The sequence below is a fragment of the Vespa mandarinia genome, chromosome 11 (genome assembly GCF_050613455.1).
Source record: "Vespa mandarinia isolate Hongniang chromosome 11, ASM5061345v1, whole genome shotgun sequence".
Taxonomy (NCBI): domain Eukaryota; kingdom Metazoa; phylum Arthropoda; class Insecta; order Hymenoptera; family Vespidae; genus Vespa; species Vespa mandarinia.
The window spans coordinates 696,068-720,037 of NC_140820.1; the positions used below are offsets into that span (position 1 = coordinate 696,068).

At 36.1% G+C, this 23,970-nt stretch overlaps 1 protein-coding gene and 1 long non-coding RNA gene across 3 annotated transcripts in view; one reads left to right on the plus strand and one right to left on the minus strand.

Annotated features, from left to right (window-relative positions):
- The window catches only part of LOC146872660 (uncharacterized), a 43,165-nt gene that overhangs the window by 2,544 nt on the left and 16,651 nt on the right, over positions 1-23,970 (minus strand). The window lies entirely within an intron of this gene.
- On the plus strand, positions 3,798-5,436 carry LOC118441293 (uncharacterized). Of its 2 annotated transcripts, none has more exons than XM_035865481.2 (2): positions 3,798-4,225; positions 5,037-5,436. In XM_035865481.2, the coding sequence occupies exons 1-2, from the start codon at positions 4,217-4,219 to the stop codon at positions 5,400-5,402; spliced, it is 375 nt and encodes a 124-aa protein (XP_035721374.1). In that variant the 5' UTR covers positions 3,798-4,216; the 3' UTR covers positions 5,403-5,436. The 2 variants fall into 2 exon arrangements, with proteins under 2 accessions (XP_035721374.1, XP_085516362.1); XM_085660236.1 differs by lacking the exon at positions 3,798-4,225 and adding an exon at positions 4,895-4,919.

The following is a 23,970-nucleotide window of genomic DNA, read 5'->3' on the forward strand; positions in this document are numbered from 1 at the left end:
TGGTGCAACGTTTTCTTTTTATATAACCGAGGCACAGAGACGATACAATATGCACCGAGGGATAAATCGAATCTCTCCGGTAAATAATTATAGTTCATTGACGACGAAATAAACTTGGATAATTGAATGAATTCTTAATTAATGCGTCGTACCGAAATAGGAAATGGTAATACGAATAATTCCCGTCGCTTTTGCGAATCGTTCGAAATACTCATATTTATTATTTTATATCCTTAAGTTAAAATAAATATACCTAATGTATGATATATACATACATATATATTTTTCAAAGAGGAAGAAAAAAAAAGTAATTTTTAAATTAAAACATCGGTAAGCCGAATTGAGACAAATTAAAGAAGATTCTTGTCGTTTGATTTCCTTTAAAAAAAAAAAATCCCATTTCCCGTAAGAACGTCATTCGTTTGAAACATTTAAATGACACGCGGTTGCACGAACAGGTGACGCGTATGCATGTACGTATACATAGGTACGGAGATTTGTTCCATGAAAAGAGAATGGTGGTCGATTGGTCAGTTGAGAGATTTAAAGACGGTCAACAAAGAAACCTCTTTGACAATCGAACTGAAACTCTTTGGCAGCACGCCGAGGAGTTTGTCCGAGAAAGCCGCTACTATGTCGCGGTTAATTACGTATGTAAGTATACGGTATACTCCTGTCTATCTATATAAATAATATGTTTATAAATACACAAAATATATGTATACGTAGTATATATATATATATATATATATATATATATATATATATATAAATAGTAGGAGATTCACTTTATTCTTTTTCGTGTGACCGACCGCAGAGAGACAACGACGGTACATCGACTCGTCGCTCTCCTAGAACAAGTTCATAAACCATATAGAATTAACTATCTATTAATAGATCTGGAACCTGTTCGGCAAGTTCGCCTAGCGATGCTTTCGACCGATCTAAAATCGTACTTCTCGCGCCAGATGGATATCCAGGAATATAATTTAAATAACGATCCTAGAACGAGATTAAAGTGAATCGAGTTTCTCTCTTTCGGAGAATAGAATTTGACGTTCTAGCACGAGCATATTCATTTCTAATCAAAAATTAATCATTCGTTTCCTCCCATTTATTTTCGTTTGATTCTATGCTCAAGTAAAGCGCGTCTCTCTCTCTTTCTCTCTCTCTCTCTCTCTCTCTATATATATATATATATATATATATATATACAGATGCGTACAAACGTAAGCGTTGTCATATCGATCGGACGTTTTTATAGAGAGATATCAAAGTGTTCGTTTAAAACTTTTTATACGTGACTTTAATTTTTATTTTTTCTTTTCCTTATTTTTTGTTCCTTTTTAAAATTTTTTTTTTCTCTCTCTTTAGAACGAATTTGTTAGGTACGAATTTATCCTTGGATAAAGATGCTACCACCATTCTATTGCCAAGTTCATAGCGCCTACACATAACACACTCTGATTGTCCGTCTCTCTCTCTCTCTCTCTCCCTCTATTTTTCTCTTTTTCCTTTACACCTCCATACAACGAACATCGATGAATACAATGAAACATTGACATTTGCAGGCCCGCCGATGATGCAACGAGCGTGAATAAAAGGACGAGGACGTGATATGCACGTATGCACGTGTATATATTTATATACATATATATATATATATATATATATATATATATATATGTATATGTACGTATATGTATGTACCGTTCGAAGGATATAATAATGACGTCATTGATGTCTAGTAGAGATTCGCTCAATGCCGAGGGTAGGGTCGATAATTTGCATAGGCGCCGGATAGGTATCGAAGTGGAAAAAAACGTGGAAAAAAACATGATGGAAAGAGAAAAAAAAAAAGAAGAAAAGAAAAAGAAAAAGGGGGAGAAAAAGAGGATAGGAAGGTAGAAAAGAGGGTTGCGTGACGTCACCGTTCGTACATCGACAGTATATCGACGAATGACGTCAGTTTCTTTCATCTATCCTAACATCAAAAAGATCGAATAAAAAAAAAAAAAAAGAACAAGAATGGAGGAGGATTAGTCTCTGTGGGTGAAGAAATCATTGAAAAAAGAAAGAAAAGAAAAAATTTCTTAGGTCGGACCTTCTTTTTTTTCTTTTGTTTTGTTTTCTTTCTTGTACATATCGCCGTATCTATGTATGCACGTATGTATGTAAGTATTTATGTACTTACTCGAATGTGTTCCTTCGCACGTGTCTCTCGGATGGAACAGATACGATTGAATTTCGAGAGAAGGATAATTTAACAGGCACGCAATGACGCGCATCAGCTACTATCGTTCAATAAACTGTGAACGCCGTTCGACTTTCGACAAATAGACAAACAACCATTGGACGCCACCACGGCCCATTAATTTTATTTCTTTTCGGGAAACAATATTTATATCCTTGGAAACGGTCGATAGGATTTTCAACGTACGTACGTACGTACATACATATATATGTATCTCGGTATTAGAAATTCGATCGAACTGTTACGCAGATCGTAACCGCGACGTCATTCGGAGAGGAGGATTGTCTTCTATGTTTAATATGAATCCCGGTCTTTCGCTCACTCTCTCTTTCTATACGAGTCACGAAACAACCCCAATAATCGGCCGATGTACCGTAAACGTAGTCGTCGACAACGTCGATCGATATTTCGTTGCTAATTCGGGCTTAACTGTATTTTATATATAGCCTCGACTAGTTGAAAATAGAAGAAAGTTGTAATATTTTCTCTCTCTTTTTTTCTCTTGATTCGATCGAACGTGCGTTAGATTCCAACTTATCGATTTATATTTTAAAGATATAAAATACATGCATATGTAGATACATATATAGTTATCGTTACAAAGATCGCTAAGACTCATTGCACGTGAGGACTATAAATTTAAACGCAAATTTTAGTCGACGACGATATCGTATTGTATTCAATTCGCCATGTCTCTCTCTCTCTCTCTCTCTCTCTCTCTCTCTCTCTCTCTCTCTGAGCATTTATTTATCAGCGAGTTATAATTTCGTATCTTTGGTATGCGTTCGTTCTTTCTGTGTGTAACCTTGACTCCTCTCGATGTAACATACCTTCCTAAAATATATGCACCTAAAACGATATGCGGTATAAAGGTGTCCGATAATACATACGTACGTTCGATCGAAATAAGCCGAATAATGTGAGTCGAAATGATGCGTGCAAATACGTTGATTTGTGATAATTAAGGGGATAAAAAGAAAAAAAAAAAGGTGACGTACGAAGAAACAAAAAAAATACATACGCGTTTTAACGAATTAATACGTTTTTAAGAAAACAATAAAATACGTTTTACATAATGATAAATAATACTTGTCTCTTTTTTTTTTCTACCATTCTTTAAGTCTCGATAAGCTATTGTAATTGGCGATCGATCGCGTCGTCAACTCTTCGTTGTTTAATTAAAATTACGAATTATATATATATATGTATATATAGGAGGCATTATAGGAAACAAAGCTCGAAAGAGAAAACAAAGGAATTGGCCAGGGCGCGTCGTTGGTCAAAAACATAAGACACACGCATAATGTGGGAAATTTCTGAAAACGTAATTCGACAGAACGACCGGACACGATCGTTATAAATACAACGTACTGACACGTGCGACGCGATCGTTCTCTTTATGCACATGAATTTAACGCAATGCACATTATTCCCGATAAACAAAATGTGATCGTCACGTGTCTATTCGTATAAACGAATGATAGTCATTGTTATTACGTTTCAATGAAATTGTCGTTATTATTTTGTTTCATTAGTCGATTAGATTCAGATTAAAATGGAAAACGAATAGTTGTTAAACGCATTAGCATATGAAGCGTCGATCTAGTAGAATTAGCTGTACTCGTTGGAGATGAAAAAAAAAAAAAGAAAAAAAATCGAGGTAAGATAACAGTGAAGTGGAAGAACTTAATCGAATTAATTATGGGGGCGTTGAATGGAAGTGGATGGCAATTAAGTCGGATATAAGTCGTAAGAAAAACGATTTGGAGAAGTAATCTCATCGTAGAGGCCGAGGAAAGAGTCATCGAGAGAAACCGCTTGACTCATCAAAATAAAACGTTGATCCATGTTGTAAGACCAGTGCCGTTGCTTGTGTATATACATACTCGTATACGTATAACCATATAAAAGTGTCATCGTGCCATTCGCCGAGGATAGTTGGACTCGAAGCTTCGAACGAACATGATCGAGGTAAGAGATTCTCAAAGAATGCCTAATTTCGACGTGAATAATTATCTCGAAGTGAGATTGAATGGTTAAAGCCAAAAGTGAAGATTAGATCTGATGTGTTTGTGCATTTGTGTACTACGTTCTACGACGACGTGTGGAAAGAAAGAGAAAGATAGAGGATAAAAATGATTTCTTAATTTAGAAACGAAAAAATTCATCTTTCGCATAATTATCTTTCTCTCACTTTTTTTTTCTTGTTCGTTTGACTTTTTTTTTTTTTTCTGTTAGAGATCAATTTTTTAAAAGAGAGAGTTGCGTTTTATCTCTTGGCTAATGGGGTCAAGATCGATTAAAAGAGGAGATAAAAATTCTGTTTATTAAGTATGCATGCATGTATGTGTACGCGTGTATTAAGTTTTCGTAAATGTTCTATCGCGAGGAAGAATTATAATTATTCTTGCGTTTTGTCTTGGCGATATAAAAATATGATCGGGGTTGTAATCGTTAAGAAAATGGTGGTCCCCATCTTTTATTCGAGAATGCGTCATTTGGGTCAAGTGGAATGCTATAGAATTTATTATATTATAATAGTCGACGTGGGTGTAGAAGTGATTTGAGATATTTCAGACTTTCTAGATTTCTGTCAAACGAAAGATATCTGTCACGAAACATGTAGCGTTATATCTTTTTCATTTTATGATAAAAAATGAGTCAAGTAAGATCATTTTTCAACCCCCGTTCTTTTTTTTCGTTTCATCAATCGTTACTCGTGTCTCACGAGATTTTATAGCTCCTTTGATTTTCATGTTTATATTTTATCTTATATTCGCAGATAATTATATTGTTTCTTGGGATTTACGGAACGTTCGCCGTTCCGTACGAGCCGCTCACGGATCGTGAATTCCGCACGCTAGGTAATGACGCGGACGATGACACCGAAGTCGTCGAGGTTCGTCTTCCAGGTTCGAGAAATTTAAATGAAAAAGCTTTACCAATATCTCATCTTTATGACGTCGAAACCGATAGCTTACCAGGCAATCAAAATTTAGAAGAAAAATCTCAGATACGCATGATTCTACCTGGTACTGAAAATCTTGCGGAAAAAAGTATACCCGATTATGTACTTAAAAGGATGGCCAATCCAAAAAATCATCGTATCTCTAGTCATCCTGATTTCGAGGAAATACCTATCCAGTGAAAGGAAGGAACAATGATCGTTGTTAATTAATTACGTGAGTACCATTGTCATACCTTTTAGACAAAAAAAATTTTTACATATATCTTTTCTCGTTATAATATTTTCTTTATTTATGTTGTAGACAAAATTAAATCAATCAGGATTTCATAGATTTTTAAATATTCGTTTATTACAAATGCGACGTCAATTGGGGACAAGGCATTTGAAGAAATTTATAATACGCGGAAAGAGACAGAGAGAGTGAGAGGGAAGGAGAGAATATTTAGCAAATGATTTTAGCGCTGTGTATCCTGTATCATACGATCATTCGTATTTTTATTACAATATTTAATGAAGTTATGTTTTATCTTTCCTATGTATCGTCGTCATTCTGATAGCGTGTGATTACGTATATAAGAGAAATAAAATATAACGGGAAGGGAGATGAGGATGAATGAATAAAAATAAAAACTATCTATACTTGGTAACTATCTATGGTTAATCGTTCGATTCACGCGGCGACGTGTCACGAGAGCTTCGTTCGAACGATTCCTACCTTATCGGTAAATATGAACTTTCTTTATTTTATTATTTAGTTAGATTAATTGTTGATAAAATAGAGCACTTTTATACCGACTGTGTGCGTACATCCAGTCGGTAAAAATGTCTACAAGTTTGACGGAATGTTTGTAAGATGGCACCATTTGCATTTAACAAGAAGAAAAACTTTGAGCGGATTATTTTTGAATCGTTTCCGCTACGAAAATAGGATTAACGTCGCAAGATTTCCCATTTGAAAATTTATTGTGACGAATACGATGTACAGATTGGAATATTTTTTTATTTCATGTAACAACTTTTATAGCAGAGAGATTACATCGTGTTACATGAAATTGTAATAAAAGTCTGTATACTCGTTTGAAAATTTAAACCAGTCGAAAGATGAATGTTAATACGAGCAAACGATTAACGATGAAATTATAGAAGACTTGCATTTCACTGGTTTAGAGAAGATTTATACCAAAATTAATTCAACTTGGAGTTCGTATATATATAAAATGTATGTGAATATACGTATATACATTCAGCAAGACACAAGTTTGATGTACACAGGGAGCTACAGTATCTTATGAGCCGGCAAATGCAGATCGTCAAGTACGAAGGTAATGGATTTTCCCTTTTAGAGAGAAACGCGTTTTAATACTCATTCCATCGGACTCTGTGCGAAATACTTTTACCTTCCTTTTTTTTTCTTCCCATTTCCTTTCTTCTCTATATCTCCCACTCGGTCTCACTTTGGCTTTCTTTTTCTTTCTCTTATTCTCCCTTTCCTCTCGTTCTCTCTTTATCGAATGACAAAGCTGCTGCAAATTCGAGCAGCTCACTTTGTCCCTTAGAAAAAGGGAAATTTGATTAAGCGGATTATTATCAATCTGTTATCCTTTTTGTTCGATGATTCAGCTTCGAAAAGATAAAATAAAAATGATTGATATGATTTAGAAGAGAATGATTTACATCGAGAAAACGATATAGCTTCGTCTTATGTCGATTGATAGATAATTCATCGATCGTACGAATCTTTCGATATATTTTTTTTTCTTTTTTTTTTTTTTTCTTTTCTTATCATCATTATCGCGTTATTTATTTGTCAAAGATTAAATAAAATTTAAAGAAAATAATTTCAGAAGAATATTTCTATTCTCACTTTTCTCTAAATGATCATATCTTTTTATCCAACTTATTTCACCTTTCAAATTTGTTAATGCAAAGCGAAGCGAAATGCATTTCGACGTGATAATAGAACGTTTGGAATATTCTCAATGGTAATTAACTTAGAACGATTAATTATTGCGATCAGATTACGTAAAACAGCGTGCGTATTACTAGTACGTAATATTACGTATTTTTTCTTTTTTCTTCTTTTTTTTGTTTTTTTTTTGTTTTTTTTTTTTTTTTTTTACCGGATCCCTGGTTCGCCTTTTCCTCGGCAACATATTTCTCTCGTTAATTACATCCCAGTGATTGCTTCGCAGTAATGAGAAACAAATTTTGGTTGTGGGAACAAAAAGACGATTTCGCTAGAAGAGAATGGAACGGCGAAATCGTTTATGAGATCGGACAAATTTTTTTTCGTCATTTCACGTAGATACATCAAATGTTCTTTCAAAATGAAATTTCGTCGAATAAGCTGTGTGGCTCGTAGGGAAAAATTTTTCGTAAAAAAAAACGAACATCGGATATATATATATATTTTTTTTTCGAAATATATATATATATATATACACGTATGTACAAGTGCGGGTTAATTAACCAATGCAAAATCATATTACTGGGAACATATACTCGTGAATTAGAAGAAGACGAGTGTTAAAAACGAGGACATTTGGATATCCTCTGATAAATTACAAGTTTCATTTCACGTGGTTATTTACTGGTCGGCATATTACTTTTGAGTGATAGGTACCATCTCATCTTCTTTCCTCCCACCCTCCATCCTCTTCTCACTCGACCGATTTTAAACTTGGAAAACGTTTAAAAGGTAAATTGCGGATGGAGATTACATGGGTGCAGATTTCTCCATTAAAGTTTCTCTACATCGTTACTTCGTCTCTTTTCATATAAAGTAAGAAGCAAGAAGAGAAACAAGAAGAGGCTGGACAGGAGTAGGGATAGATTCTTTCCCTACATAGAGGGTGGGTGTGTGAGTGAGTCGGGGGATGAACGAGAAGAAAAAGAAACGCTCGTGTTTCTTTACGTTTTAAACGCCACCGGCGTCCTCGATTTTTTTCTTATCTTTAATTCTTTCGATTCTTTTCGAAGATTTTTCCTTTGCGTTCCTTCGTTTATTTTTTTTTTCTTCTCGAAAAATTTCGAATTGCCTAACTCGCCAAGATTTTCCAGCTGTTTCTAATTCCCTAAGGTTTTAAAAGGTATTTCGAATAAGCAACGACCGAGATTATTTTCGCGTTAAATATCGATAAAATAGAAAAAGAGAGAAAGAAAAAAAAAAGAAAAAAGATAAAAGAAAGATTACCCCGTACAAATAACGTACCTTACTTGTTTACGCGTTGGCATTTAACGTTCGTTGAAAAAAAAACAAAAGAAGAAAAAAAGGAAAGCTCTTATTCGCGAACACGCAATCGTCATAACGATCCTTGTACGATTCAATGGGTTTCTCCCTTTCCCTCTTTCCCGTCAAACAAACTGACCAAGAGAGATCGTGCATTTTACAAGCCGATCATACCAACAAATTCATATGGAAATTTATTACTACGATCAAAAATCCGACATATTCGATCGTTTAATCCCACGATTATTATGTACTAGCTTTTGTTTTATTTCGAATAATTCGTTCGTCAGATGTTTTTGTATTTTTTCTTTTTTTTTTTTCTTTTATATATATTTTATCTATGTAAATTTTTGGATACTGACATAATATTCCTAGCGAATATTATGTACAATCGTTATTGTTAATTGGCCATCTCTCTCTTCTCCCTCCCTCCACCCCTCTCTCTCTCTCTCTCTCTCTCTCTCTCTCTCTCTCTATCTCTCTCTCATTGCAAGATCATCGTTCGTCGTAGAGCCACCTTAATAACATGCAACTACGAGGAATAATTGATGAAGTACCTAGTACGATTATCATCATGTTCAGATAATTCCACGGATTGTTATGAAAGCCAGGACGGAACAACGTCGATGATCGATCGTTTATGTTGGCGATGTAGCGTTTACCACGCTAGGCGAATTGCAATATGAGCTAATGACGGTACCGTCTCGTTTTCCACGATTATGCGATACCGTAAATACCAAGGTGCATAGGATAGCTCGGCGAAAGTAATAAATGGCTCTTTCGTTAAATGCAACGGATATCCCTGTTATTAGACAATTATCTTCATCATTCTATAAATATTTTACTTGTCGTTAAGAAAAAAAAATTATAGGCATTATATATTTTTATTTAATGATTCGTAAATGAAAAATAAATAAATAAGTAAAAAAACTCGTCGCTTTGCGATTAATTTGTTTAGAATCTTTTCTTTTCTTTTTTTTTTTCTTTTTTCAACGAGATCATTTCTTTTTCTTTTTCTATTGAATTCTCGCGATGTCCATTGAAAAAGAAAAGAAAATAAGATAGAAAATAAAAAGGAAGGGAGGAAAAGCAAGGGAAAAAAAAAGAAACGTGTCGATTAATTCAACGGCAATTCGTTCTCCGTGAAGAGAGAAACGTCGTGATTAAATGTAATCAAATTTCGTTCGTGCGATTGCGCATCCATGTACGTACGTACGCACGAGTGCGTTTACTTGGACGTTTTTGCGAGTTGGACAACTCAGAGAAACTCGATATCGTATCAAACATCTTTTTGACCGTGTAATCAATGTATTCATTTCAGTTACGATAGGAAAAAGTGAGCTCTATCGACGGATTGGAGATTGGAAAATAATAGAATGGTTTACTACGTCCTCCCACTTTTTTGAACTCGTACATACGCAATCGTTTATATCACGCCGTTAAGCTATAAGCCATTGTATTCAATTGTTCAAAGCTTTTCGCAGAGAGAGAGAGAGAGAGAATCCTTTACTGAATCTGTTATCCTGTTATCGATAGAAGGACTCTTGTATATCGCGTTCAACGTTCCATAATACTAATTTCTTACAGATAATCGATAATGTTAAGAGAACTTTCATTTAGTCTTCTTTTTGGTTTTTTCCCTTTTTAATTAATTAATTTATTCTTTTCTTTTTTTTTTTTTTTTTTTTTTTAGCTCGATTTATCGACTACTTCGAACGCATAGAAAAGAAACTCTTTTGTTATAGTGAATCCATCGAATTCGTTTAAAACTTATGTTTACGGAAAGGAATAGAAGAAAGTCTTGTGAAAGAAAGGAAGAAAAGAAGAAAGGAGAGAAGATGGAGATTGAGAGATTGGAAAAGAGGGCGAAAGGAAACGAACAAACAAACGAAAAAAAAAAAAAAGAAGAAAGAAACAAGAAAAAAAGAAAAAACAAAGAAAGGATACAATTTAGATCGAGGATCGGATAGGGGATCGAGTTTCGAGTAAAACGTCCTTGTTGTTGTCTAACACCGTGGAAGGGCATAGGAAGTTTCCTTGCATCTATCTGCATGTGCACTGTGCAGTCGAGAGATTGTTAGGAGGAAAACGTTACAATGCACCATATTACCAAGCCGCTACAGTATTATACCGTAGTATAGTAGTGGTGATAGTAGTTGTAGTAGTAGTAGTAGTAGGAGTTTCACCGAGTATACTTTGCGCCACGCGTCGTACACTGTGCTGCGTTCTAAACCAGGCTTTGTATGGGTCTCTACGAGAGTTCCTCCTCTCGCGTGCTATTAGCCCTCTTTTTTTATTCTCTCTCTCTCTCTCTCTCCCTCTCCCTCTCTCGCTTTCTCTCTTATTCACTCACTCACACATTCTCTTTCCCTTTCGACTTTTATTTTCCGTCGAAAGAAACGTACCGCTCGCACTTTTTGAAAATCCAAAGTGCGTTCTCGTGAAACAGAATAAGAATAGATGCCAGTTAAAAAGTAGGCGAGTAACATTTCTATCGTGATATATATATATATATTCTCTTTATTTTCTCGCATATTATTATTATTATTATTATTAAAATAATAAATTCTTTGTATATATTATACGCAAACGTATATATATATATATATATCTATGAAATATCGAGAGATAGGAAATTAGCGTTCTCTCGCGTATGAATCTCTCTATAATCTTGAAATCTTGTGCGCGACTAACGAGATCGTTATCGCGTGGTGTTTAAGATAAATATACTTTACGTACGAGCATAGGAAAGTGAGAAAGGTTCAGGAGGAAGGGAAGAGAGAGAGAGAGAGAGTAGATGTAGTTCGGTAGCAAAGGCAAGTATATATTTCTCACGAGTATGCAAATGGATGTGACAGTCAAAGGGTTATTATGCATACGTAAGTATTTATGTGCATTCGCGTATTCAACTTGAGAGCGAGTGGGCCATGATTGTGCTCGAACAATGGGATCCGTCGCTTTGTTTACCGAACAACTATTGACGCTTATGGGCTTTTCAGCTTGACGGAAATTGGAGAAAATTTTGCCGTTTGCGCGACACGCATCTCTCTTTCGCAATGCAACCTCTCGCGAAACAGAATCGTAATATTTCGTGTCGATAACGTATCTTCCTCTTCCTTCTTCTCCTTCTCCACCTCTTCGAACTTTCCTCTACGCGATAGAGCTTGCACGCGCTAACGTCTATGTATATATGAATCTACGTACATGGATACGTGTATTTATTAAAGTGTCATGTCAGAAAGATAGGGAAAAATTTCATTTGCATGCGTAAGTAGAACTTTTCAAATCGTGTTTGAAAGCCGAACGTTATCTCTTCTCTTTTGGCAAAAAGAAAGATAAGTTTGGGATATAACGTCAAAGAAAACCATCGAATAATTTTAACTTTGGCGAAGGAAGTCACTCATCTACATACATACCTATATACATAAATACATACGCACATACGTAAATACTTATATACGTATACGTATTGTCTAAAATACGAGGAATCTTATGGGAGAGTTACCACTCGCAGTCGTATTCGCGTCAATTGTTTCTGACAAATTGTCGTTTCGCATCTGTCAATTTGAATGAAGCACGGAAAGCATCTTTCCAGATACACTCCTTCAAGTTTCTCTCTCTCTCTCTCTCTCTATATATATATATATATATACATATATATATATATATATATATATATATATATATATGTATATGTACATTTCTCTCTCTATCTCTCTTTTCCTTCGTCTAAGGCTTCAACACTCCATCGAGTCGTAGAAATGTAATACTCGTCGCATCGTTGAAGATTTTGCCGTGCGACTTGGCGTAAGCCGTCTATTGTTCCGCGATACGTTTCTAGGAAAGTAGAATTTTCGTTATATATGTATATTTCTCCTTCCACGAGTTACCGATACTTCTTTGAACCAATTAGGTAAGTTTCCCCATTAAATTTAACGTTATAAATGTCGGGTACATAAGACGCGTCATGTTAAATCTGCATATATTAGATGTTCTCTAGTTATTAGGTATTTTCTAGACAAATTTCTCTAATGCTCCTATATCGTGTTCTTCGTAGAATAATTTTTTTCGAAGAAAATTTTCCGGAAATGACGATGATGGTTCTATAGAAAAATGTTAAAGTTAATGTCGGTGCGTGCGTAAGCGTTCGTTCGTCAGTTTTATCTCGAAAAAAAAAAATATATAATAAAATAAAATAAAATAAAATAAAATAAAATGCAACAGGGAGTATGGAGTTACGAGTATCTCGTAACTGTGACGGTGACGAAGGTTGCAAGTTGACGATAAAAAAAGAAGGACCGTGGATGGTTAGACGGTTAAAGAAGGAAGGGTGAAAGTTTTAAAGGAGAACCCTTTAAGATCTCAAGAAATGAGCTGACTCGGCTCTTGAGTCTTCTTCCATTTGCAACTTGTAATAAAATGAAAACGACCGCATCCGATGAGAGAGGAATTGCGCTACCCTTTGCTTCGAATAAGTGGAATTACCATTGTTTTAAAACCGTAGACGTTTCCGTTCTAGCAAGGATAGAGGAAACAAACGAGTCCTTTTGTAATTCGAATACGAAATAAACTTTTCACGCATTAGTTATAAAGCGGAATGAATAGAGATAATTATCTACTGTTCCTTTTCTTTTTATATTTTCTCTCTCTCTCTCTCTCTCCCCTTTTCTTTTCTTTTTTTTTCTTTTATCCAGTGAACAATCTTTCACGGTCGTTAGAGAAAAATCTTTAAAAAATCATGAATTTCATTGCAGAGGGACGTTAATGGAAGCAGAATTTTTAGTGGAAGGGGAAAGAGGTGGCCGAGTAAAAAAGGATGTCCTAACGGAAACGCATTCACGTTCGTGGAGGGCTCGTTCTCATTGAGGAGGACTCACGAGGATAATAACGATAATAATGAAAAAAAAAAGGAAGGTTAAAAGTAAAAGGAAAAAGTTTTTTTTGATGCAACAAAATGGTCGCATCGGGTCAGAGGTTCAGGGTTTTCGGGCTAAAAGTTAGTCGCCTAGAGCTTAGTCGGTTAATTTGCTTAACTAGCTCATTTCTCGCCATCCTGCACCTGCGTTCTGTTGTCTCTCTCTCTTGTTATCTCTCTCTCTCTCTCTTTCTCTCTATTCTCATTGTTTCTTCTTTGTCCACCTGGGTCTACACTTCTCCATTTCCTTCTAATCTTCGTACCGGCTACACAAGCTGCGTAGTTTCGCGTTTCGTATGATGAACCGCGTTTATACGTCATAATTAGACTCTCAGGAACGCTAGGAACATCTAGCGTCGTACTACTAAGTGATAATGATTGCGTTAATAACGGTCACGCAACGTGAATTATTCTATCTACCGAATGACGCTAAAACCGTTTAGAGTTTTATTTATCCAACAATTAGTTCGTTTGTTCGTTCCTTAGTTCGTACTTAAACAGGATTCGATGATTAATGGGGTCCGGCAGATTAACATGTTCCGTGATAATTAAAAGAATATGATATAATTATAAGAATATTTTATATTTATAGAAAGAAATTTTTTGAAAAAATTTTGCGTCAAAAGACGCTTGATATTTCTTTTTTTTTTCCTTTTTTTTTTTTTTTTTTGTAGACAACGACAACGTTCAATCAACATCTAGAGGATGAAAGCAGTCTCTAGATATTTCTTTCAATTTTTCATTCGACCATTCTGTCTCTTGTGTCCTCAATGACGATATTCGCGCGTTACCGTCTATGAAACATTCTCGTTACGTTATTGAACGTACTTCGAGACGAAGTAATCGTAAAAACTACGATAAAATTGTCGTTTCTACGGAGGAATCGAAGAAGGCCAGAAAATATTTTAAGTTTACGCGTTCTTATAGCATGGACCGTTCGGTTGTATTCGGAAAGGTATAATATAAGGGAATATCGATTACGACTGTCTAAAGTTCCATTTTCTTACGATCGTACATATTTAAGTGTACGAGATGATAAAGATAAAGAGAGAAGGAGAGGGAGAGAGAGAGAGAGAGAGAGAGAGAGAGAGAATGTTATTTTTAACATCGACTTTTTATTGAAATATCCATAGTCGAATTATTCTATATTTATTTTACGAAACTGACATAGATTATAATTTCCAAGCTGACGATTTTATTATTAGAGAGTGGTTAAAGAGATAAAGAAAAGAAATTTTATTATCCACTTTGGACTATTTTCATGTTCAAAAATGGAAAAAGAATCATTACTTTTGATTCGTCGTAAGGGAATTCATTCGCTGTTGGTCATATATAACTTGCGGTCGAGCTCGAAAGGAGGGCATCGTAAAAAAAGTAATAAAAGGGTTGTTACCATGGGTCAACGAAATGGACAGTAATTTCTCTGTTTGGTGGATGGTCTCTTGTAGATTTACAGGATGCAACAAACACGATGGCGTTCAGCCTCTGGCCGCAGTTCGATATTCCACGCATCAACGAGCAATGGATATGCGTACGTCAATGATTGAAAAGCCTATTAGAGAAATCGACGATCGGAAATCCCTCGATTTTGATATCGTTTGATATTCCGTTCTACTTATTCGTGTCATAAGATTACAAGGATCCATATATTTCATTGAAATCCCTAAGATCGTTATCCTATTCCAGGCAATTTTCAATAGTGCGCTCTTCAAAGTTTATTCGGCTATTTCGGTAGCGCGACAGGAATCGTAAGATCCAAAGGCTCAATAGAAAATACTTTGAAAGAGATAATCGTTCGATATCGTATGAAAGGGGTTTATAATCGATTCGTAAAAAGGATCGAGATATAGGTAGGGTCTCTTTCATAATTCTCATTGAAGAATAAATAAAAAGATAATACGTTTCGAAAAGTTCCCTCCTCTCTCTCTCTCTCTCTCTCTCTCTCTCTCTCTCCTACGCTTCTACGTGTTGCACTTTGAACCTGAATGAAAAAAGTGTGAACGATGGTGAATTCGCGTGTCCGCGTTCTTTACGTTCTATAAAATGAACGAGATAAAGCACGCCTCTCGTAGAGATAACTGGGCGGATCGGTAAAAAACAAGATTCATAGTTTCTTTATAAGAGTTTCGTAATAAATTTACTATATGAATTTTGTAAATTGTTAAACCTATCTTGTTAAGAACATGGACGTGAATGATTTCGAAGGGAATTAATTTATATTAGCTTTCTCTACTTTTTTCTTTTTTTCTTTTGTTTTTGGATCAAATATAAATACCAACACGCTTTTGAGTACACGAAATATTTTCTCCAAAGGTTCCTCGCAGGATAAAGATAATTGGTCATTCAAAGGATTGTAAGGTATAGACGTGTATAGATGAATGGAGAAAGAGAGAGAGAGAGAGAGAGAGAGAGAGAGAGAGAGAGAGAGAGAGATATGAGATCTCTTCGAGATCGCGAAGGATCGTAGGAATGTCCAGGATTCTCGTACCAATAATCCGACACGGGATTCTGGACGAAGGGTAAGGGAGAAGGACCAAAGCTCGGTCGGCTATCGCTGTGATTAGATTAGATTGCACCGCTAGCCAGCACAACGTTGCACTGGCTATTTGGTTTATCGAGTGTATAATCCGACCGAATAAACGGGATCGGTAACTTGGCAAGCGAGAATACCTCTTTAGAATTCGCGTCTCTTTTCTCTTTAGAATTTCATAGAGAAATCCCGTTTACGTGAGGATCCTTTCGACGTGACTATATGAATCAACCGCACCTTTCATAACCATAGGTTCTAATTCATACGTGTTCCTTAGCGGAAACATATTTCATATTATTTAAATTTAAAAAGACAAGGGTCCTTCTGAAAGTAACTTGAAAACTTTTCGATGAATTTGTTAAAGATAACAAAACAATGCGGTTATACATTTTGCAATAGAAGAACGTGGGATTAAAACTAATGGTTGGGATATACGCAAAAGAACAATTAGAATTAGAATTCTCTTTAAGACATGCGCCATTAGCCGTGTGTTGGTTGCCTTACGAGTATTTCAAGATGCAAGAGAGAAATCCTGAAAGCCGCCGTGGGTTTTCGCGATGCGTACGTGTTTCGAATTTTACAGGGACACGGAGGGAAAGAGGAAAGATCCGTATACTTTTTCTTTTCATTTCTTTCGCGAAGTCCTTTCATTCTCAGACAAAAAAGTATATGTACCTGCCTCATTAAGTTTTTTCTCGTGATTATACTTTATAATGATTATGTCTTGAACGTAATCGTAAAATTATACAACACGAGATATTTCGTTTGGTACGGCTTTGTTATTGTATAAAAGTAAAATACGTGGGTGGGATTAAATAAATTTTCTTTTCAAGAAGAAAATGAAAGCACGTTTTTCCGCTATTTCCATCGTTAAATTCGCCAAAATTTTTGTATAATTATTCAATGTCTAAATTTATATCAGACAATTTTATTAATCGTTCATTTTCATAAAATAAATTTATATTATTTTTGTGATTTATAACTAGATAAATTTTATTATCGACATTAATTTAGTATAATTTTACGTAATTATGACGATAAATGTACTAGGTGACAATTAACTGGATTAATTAGCTTGAAGATTTAATAGAACGCAAGGTTAAACAAAGTTCATGTTCTCGGGTCGGTCGTTCCTTGACAGGCGCGCATTCTCTTTTGACTATCTCCTCTCCCTTTAACCCTTTATTCGTAGGAAATATTCCCAGGAGAGGAAGGAAGAAGGAAGGTAGCCTGCTTTATAAAGTCTGGGGCTTCTCGGGCGTGCTATATAGTTGGGTTATACCTTGCAAAACCAGACCGCCCGCCTTTCCATGTTTCAAACCTCCTTCGTTTTCGTTCTCTCTTTCTCTATTATGTAAATGGTAATACATTACGTTGTCACAGGGGGTGTGAAAGCTATCCGACGTATATATATACGGCATATGTACGTCTACACCAAAGACGACGACCTACCTAACTCTTTCCATCTCGTTTATCTTACCTCCTAAGAATATACTATCGTTGTACCCTCTTGTAAAATAGAATAGGTCAATAATCGATAGGAAATAGTCTTATATTATTGCACCAGATATTACTACAATGATATAACGGAAATAAATATGCCGACGAGTTTGATTATTATCGAACCAATTTTCCTTTCTAAATGCGACGACTCCAAAATTAATACTTTCGATATATTTTATATTATTATTTATATGATATGATTATGTATTACATGATTCGCAACACGTGGTGTTAAACATTCATATGCTTTTAAATTATTTTCGTTTAGATTGAAATTTTAAATCGACGGTGGCCTTGAGTACGCGTAACGTCAACAAAAATAAACCTCTGATTGACTTTGAGGATTATCGTATCAGTAGTTCACCTTTGTACGCCGACGAGTAAGCATCAAAATTCTCTCAAGGCAATATTTTTCTGCAAGTATCAACGTAGACCTCAAGTAAGTTATATATTTATATCACACATTTCTTGAATAATTTATACAATTTATTTTATCTTAAACTCAAATTTTGAAACGGGCAGTTGTTAGTTAGCTTCAACAAGACGCATACTAGAAATAATGTTCTTCTATTGCGCTTATAGTTCATATTTTGTTCATATTCATTGCTAAAGTTACACAAAGTTCAAAGGAATGATAAAGAAAATCATATAATACAGGTTTTTCTAAGTATCGTAAAAATTTTTAGATGGTCTAGGTACATAAATAAAATGCATGTTTTATGTAAAATTTTTATTAATTCTTATTCGAAGGTTATATTCTAACTAAGTTTACTGGTTACTATAAACATAAAAGGATCGTTGTATATCTTTAATACATAAGAAAGTTATCAGTATCGAAACTTCTACTCTATTTCACGTTTCACAAAATGTATATTTTGTTAGACGATTAATCAGACAAAAACTGCTTCTTCTGCCGTTTACGCGCTTCAAGTTTCTCTCTCGAAGAGCTTTCTCGTGGAGCCTTTCGAGGGGTTCGATAACGAGCGAACAACGACGGTCGAGAAATAATCGTCGGTGGTTGCTACTTGGGAATACGAAGGTGGTTAACAGAGGAGTGAATGAAACTATAGGATGGGGGATTAACTTGAGCTCAGCAAACCTTTATAATTAGAGCGTGATTAATTTTCCTTGTTTTTTCAAGTTCCCTTGGTCTTAACGAATGCTATTATCCTTTTTCGTAGTGTTTCCGTTGTCCTTTCGAATGTTTTATCAAATTTGTCGATAGTTCTTTCAAAGTAAATACTCTTACGATTTCAATCTTCTTTATTTTATTTCTTCCATGAAGGAAGACGGATGGATAAATAGGTAGATAGATAGATAGATGGGTAGAGAGAGAGGGAGAGAGAGTTTTCAATGATGAGTATCGATCGAAATTTCGTAAGTGATTTTGCAAGGGAGCAAGTATGATACATTTTCGTAAAGTGCGCACGAAACCATCTGGCTTTGTATGCTTCATGGTAGTACGATCGTGATAATAAGGATGCGATAGCATGTCGCAAAGAGACGTGAATCAAATTCTGCATTATCTCGCACGGTCTTGTGGCTTATCGGCCGAACAACGTTGAAGCTGTAGCTTCTATGCGTTTACGTTAGCACTTAACCTCGCTAGAGAACAGAATAGATTTGGTTGCATCGAAACGTTGAGACAAGGAGAATATAGATAGTGTTTCGAGAACGTCTTGGCTTCAATGTTGCCTTTAATGCTTTCGCATTCCACGTGTAATTGTTACACTACCTATCAGAAGACACGAGCTGAAGATATGGCTACTATGTTCTCTCTCTCTCTCTCTCTTTCTCTGATAGACATTTCCTCTAAAGGCAAGTGCCTAAGCTATAATCATTGTTAAATTGAATGTTAAATTTGTTTCAGCTAAATAAATAACATTAGTCGCTATCCAATATCTTGTCTAATAATTATTGTCGATATTAATCTCAAGATCGGAGGTTGACGTGAAATTTGTTTGGCAAAAAAATACAAAAATGGGGAGAAGCGAGAGAGCAAGGGTATAGAAATAATATTCGCGTAATATTGAGAAAGCTTGAATGCAAAATGGCCGGTTGACTCTTAGCTGTATAAAGGATATTAACGAATGAATTCACAAGGTTGGAATTAATGAAAAATTTCAAAAAATAAAATAAAGAAAATGAGAAGAAATGAAAAGAAAAGGAAAGGAAAGAAAAGAAAAAAGAAATTATTAAAGTAAGCTCGTTGGTTTATGCTGAATAATTTATGAGGACAATGAAAGTGGGAATGGTATTGCTTTTCAAGGGAGAGGTAGAGAAAGAGAGAGAGAGAGAGAGAGAGAGAGAGAGAGAGAGAGAGAGAGACCGAGAGAGGACAACGCGACGATTCGACGAGAGGTTAGAGAAAAATCTCGACTCTCTAATTCAAGCTCTGTCTTTTTTTTTTCTTTTTTGAAGAACAAAGGGCAACGCTTGGTCTTGCCAAAGTCGACCGAGAAGCGCTCTAGAAAAAATGCAAAAGAGAGAATACTATTCTTCCGTCGGTTCACCGACTGTACGTCCATTTAACGGACAAGTGCCTAAAAATGGCACGGCGGAGCGCTCGTTTTGGACTGCGAACAATACGCGACGTTAAGGGTCGACTAATTTAGAGACGATTTTCAAAGTGCCGAAACATTTGCGAAAGGATCTTCTTGTTTTCGATTTAATAATTAAGAAAGCAAGAGTAATCCAGAGTAATTTCTTTCTTAATTTTTTAAGCTAAATTCGTACTATGAATATTATGAGAAAAAGAAAGACAATCTAGAAAGAATTCATTGAGATTCATCTTGAGAGACTAAGTTTGTTAAATACGACAGATTCGTCGAATCTCTTCGAAAACGTGATCTATAACCCCTCCCACTCCTGGTTCTTTTCTGACGAGAATGTTGCCATTTTGGTGTAGTAAAGAAGAAAAATGAAGAAAAGAAAAGAGAATGTTCTAGTTGTAATATAATATCCTGATGACTATGCGAGAGGGTGTCGGAAACAATGAAGCAGAAGGTAGATAGCTAAAGAGTGAAAGGGATGAAACAGGATAAAGGGTGGGAAGGGAGGATGGGCTTTCTCGCGGCGGAAAGAAGAAATGAACTTCCAGGGCAACATTGTTGCTTTCCGGTTGGATGACATGGACTATTGCTCAAAGAGGAGTAACATTGCGAGACTTCTTTCTCATCTTTTTTTTCACCCTCCTCTTCTCTTCTCTCGTTCTCGTTTCGTAGATTGCGGTCTTATAAAATTACGCGGGACAACTCCTTGTCGAGGAAGTAGCTTTTTCTCTCTTTTCTATTCTCCTTTAAAAGAAAAGGAATGTTTTGTCTTTTTTTAATAATGTCATTGGGAGGAGCAATGAGCTCAAGTGCATCCAGAAACTACGAAATTTTTGTTCTTAGTTAAAGATACCCAAAGGTATCTTTTCTTCTTTATCTTTTTTTTTTGGTTACTTTTTATTTGTCTCTCTCGTCCTTTCTCTCTATTCTCTCTCTCTCTCTCTCTCTCTCCCTCGTGTTCAGCAATTTCCCGTCGAAATGTTCTCTCAGAGTCCCACGAAAAATTCTAGCGAGTTAAATATCTTCGTTCTTCGGTCGATTACGCGAATGCGAAGACGTGCGTTGGTTGTGCCACGAAATAAAACTTTATGGTAAATAATTTTTTTTTCCTATTCTCCTATTATTTCGCATGGTAAAAGTTCATTTTCTTCTTCCTTTTTTTATCTTTCATTTTCCTTTTTTTTTTTTTTTATGCTCGTAAAAAAGCTAAGAATCGTTAATCAAGGAGGACGAACCATAGAAACTTTTATTCGCGAAAAGAAAGGAGGACAAATAGAGAAGGACGGATTAAAAGACCTTGGTAAAAAACGACGATGTCAATCAGAAAGAAGCTGGCGTAGAATAGCAATCACGCGATCGTATTATGAAAGCAATAAAACGCTCGAAAGAGGGCGCTTCGTATGCCGTTGTTAATTTCACCGCGTCAATTAATTTCCTCGCGGGCAAACTCGGCGTTACCTTCGATCGCGGAACGTTTTGTGAGGCCGAGCCGACTTAAAGCCCGTGCACGGGCGAGATATACGAGAGCGAGAAAGAGAGAGAGAGAGAGAGAGAGAGAGAGAGAGAGAGAGAGAGAGAGAGAGAGAGAGAGAGAGATAGAGATAGAGTAGCTTTTACAAGCCTCCGTGCAAACTAGGCTCTGTGTGTTTTACTCCCTTTAGCCAGGAAGAGGACGTTCTAGACTAGCTTGCTAGAGAGAAAAGAGGGAGACGGAGAGAATGAATAAGAGCCGTGCAACACCAATACAAGCGCGGATTTCTCGTTTCTCAGCAAGTTTAATATTCGTGCGCTGCGGTTCTTGATAACAGCGCCGCACGCTTATCCTCTTTCATCTCGCCCTACCTACCTACCTACCTTTCTCTCTTCCTCTTCCTTCCCATACCCTTGATTTTCTATCGCGTTATATTTTTTTTCGTTCTACACTATTATTAATAACCATGCTCGAATGAATCGTGAAAAAGAAGAAATAAAGATATAAAGAAAGAAATAAAGAAAATGAATGAGAATTTGAAGATGAATAAGGCTCTCGATTTAGATATTTCTCTCGCGTTTACGGATAATGCGAATACATATAATGGTTCGTAACTGAAGTTTATCAACATTCTCCTAGTTCGCGCTTGCGTAATTATCGACGTACCGAGAGCTTAATCATCGTCGAATTAACGGTCGACAAGGAACTCAAGATTCTAATCCAGGAATAACGAATGAGACTGATCTCGAACGGATATCCTGGACAGGGATTCAGGCACGCCTCTTGCTTCGAGAATACTCGTTTACTGAGAACGCGCGCGCGCGCGCACGAGAGAGAGAGAGAGAGAGAGAGAGAGAGAGAGAAGTAGTGATATCGTTCTGTTGCACTCGTCCCTCTGTTGCTCCCCTTGTTACGTACGTCGAGTGCGTTACTGAAACATTCCTCGTTCGAGTGGCCGCCGCACTTCGCTACTCTTGCGGCTTAAAAGGGGATTACTCTGCGGTTGAAAGGATGAGATGTGAGGATCGAATTATTTGATCTTCGTAGATATCGTTTAGATCAAAAAAAAAAAGTTGACGATTTTTTATATATAAATGTACTTTCGAAGAATTCGTAGAAACAGTCGTTTTAATTCACATCGATCCTAATCATTTTTATGGCCATTTCTTCTTGAATATCGAAAGTCGTCGTCTAAGGCACTATCCCTTTGTACCTTCCCTCGGGATAAAACGGTATTACGATTGTTACTCTTACGAGCTTTTAGTCGGATCTCGAACGGTATTCTCTCGAAATTGGAGATCTTCAAAATTGCCGGACGTCTTTATCGTGATCTTAAGACTTCTAAGTTTTAAAGCCTTCGAAGTGTAGAAAGAAGATCTAGGTCGGAAGGATAAAATCGAAAAAGTTGACCCTTCACCTTGCGACCTCGTTACGATTTAGAATCACATCGTAGGAGTGATAATAGAAATATAATAATTGTTAAATAAAATAGGTATATAGCCGTTGGCTTAGGAAGAAATAAACGTTCGTGATTGAAATGTGAAATGATCGAAGCAAGATAATTATTTTCGTTTTATTTCTTCCGGTAGTCGTTAAGGTAGATTTTGTACGAATGCAAAATACCGATTAGGTGTTGTAATAAAATTTGTAGAATGCGCCAAGTTGTTGTGTGTTTCCCGCCGCAGTGACTGCGGCAAATTGGTTTCTATTCCCGCGAATGAAATCGAGGTTCTTGCGTGGGCGTACCTATGAAGGCCGTACGCCACGAAAAATGATACGAAAAGGCAAGCGAAATTGGCGAGCGTGGTTTGGCCTTCGGTGCAATCAGCACCCTGCCCGATACGTGTCTGCGTGCACGGCCTTCCAAGTTTGCCCGAATCTCGTGCTCGACCTTGACCTCGACCTCGACCTTTTGTCGCCGTGCAAACTAACATCGACGATCGTGTTGTTATCGACTACCGTCGTCATTTATCCAACCTGATTACTCATATTTTCTTCTAAAATAATATCAAACAAGATGCGATCGGAGATGAACGTTGACACGTTAAATTCTTAGGAAAGAAAACTCGTAAAATTTTGTTTACGAAAATCGCTAAGAGCAGCCGTGATCGTTTGTTCTTACGCGTTCAGAGGTATGGATATTACATTCGAGAAAATCGATAAAGCACAACAAAGGCTGGAACTTTCGTGCTCGCGAGACGTACCATATTCCTACCGTGTTTCTCTTACACCGTCAGACGATTCTGACGATTACATGGAGATACGTATGTACTTGCACATATATATCTATTAACTTTAAACCCAAGGAAACTGGCGTAAGGGTTAAGTCTAATTGATCGCACGATATTGTTCCTCGAATAATTAGCGAATTTTCACTTTGAATCGAATCATCAAATGTTCTATCTATTTTAATTTATATTTACATATGCACTGATAATCAAGATTATCAAGAACGATTAGACAATCTTTTCGTTTTCTCCTTTTTTTCCTTTTCTTTTCATCATCTTTATCATCAAAAATTGTCAGATTATTTTCAGTACGAGGCTAC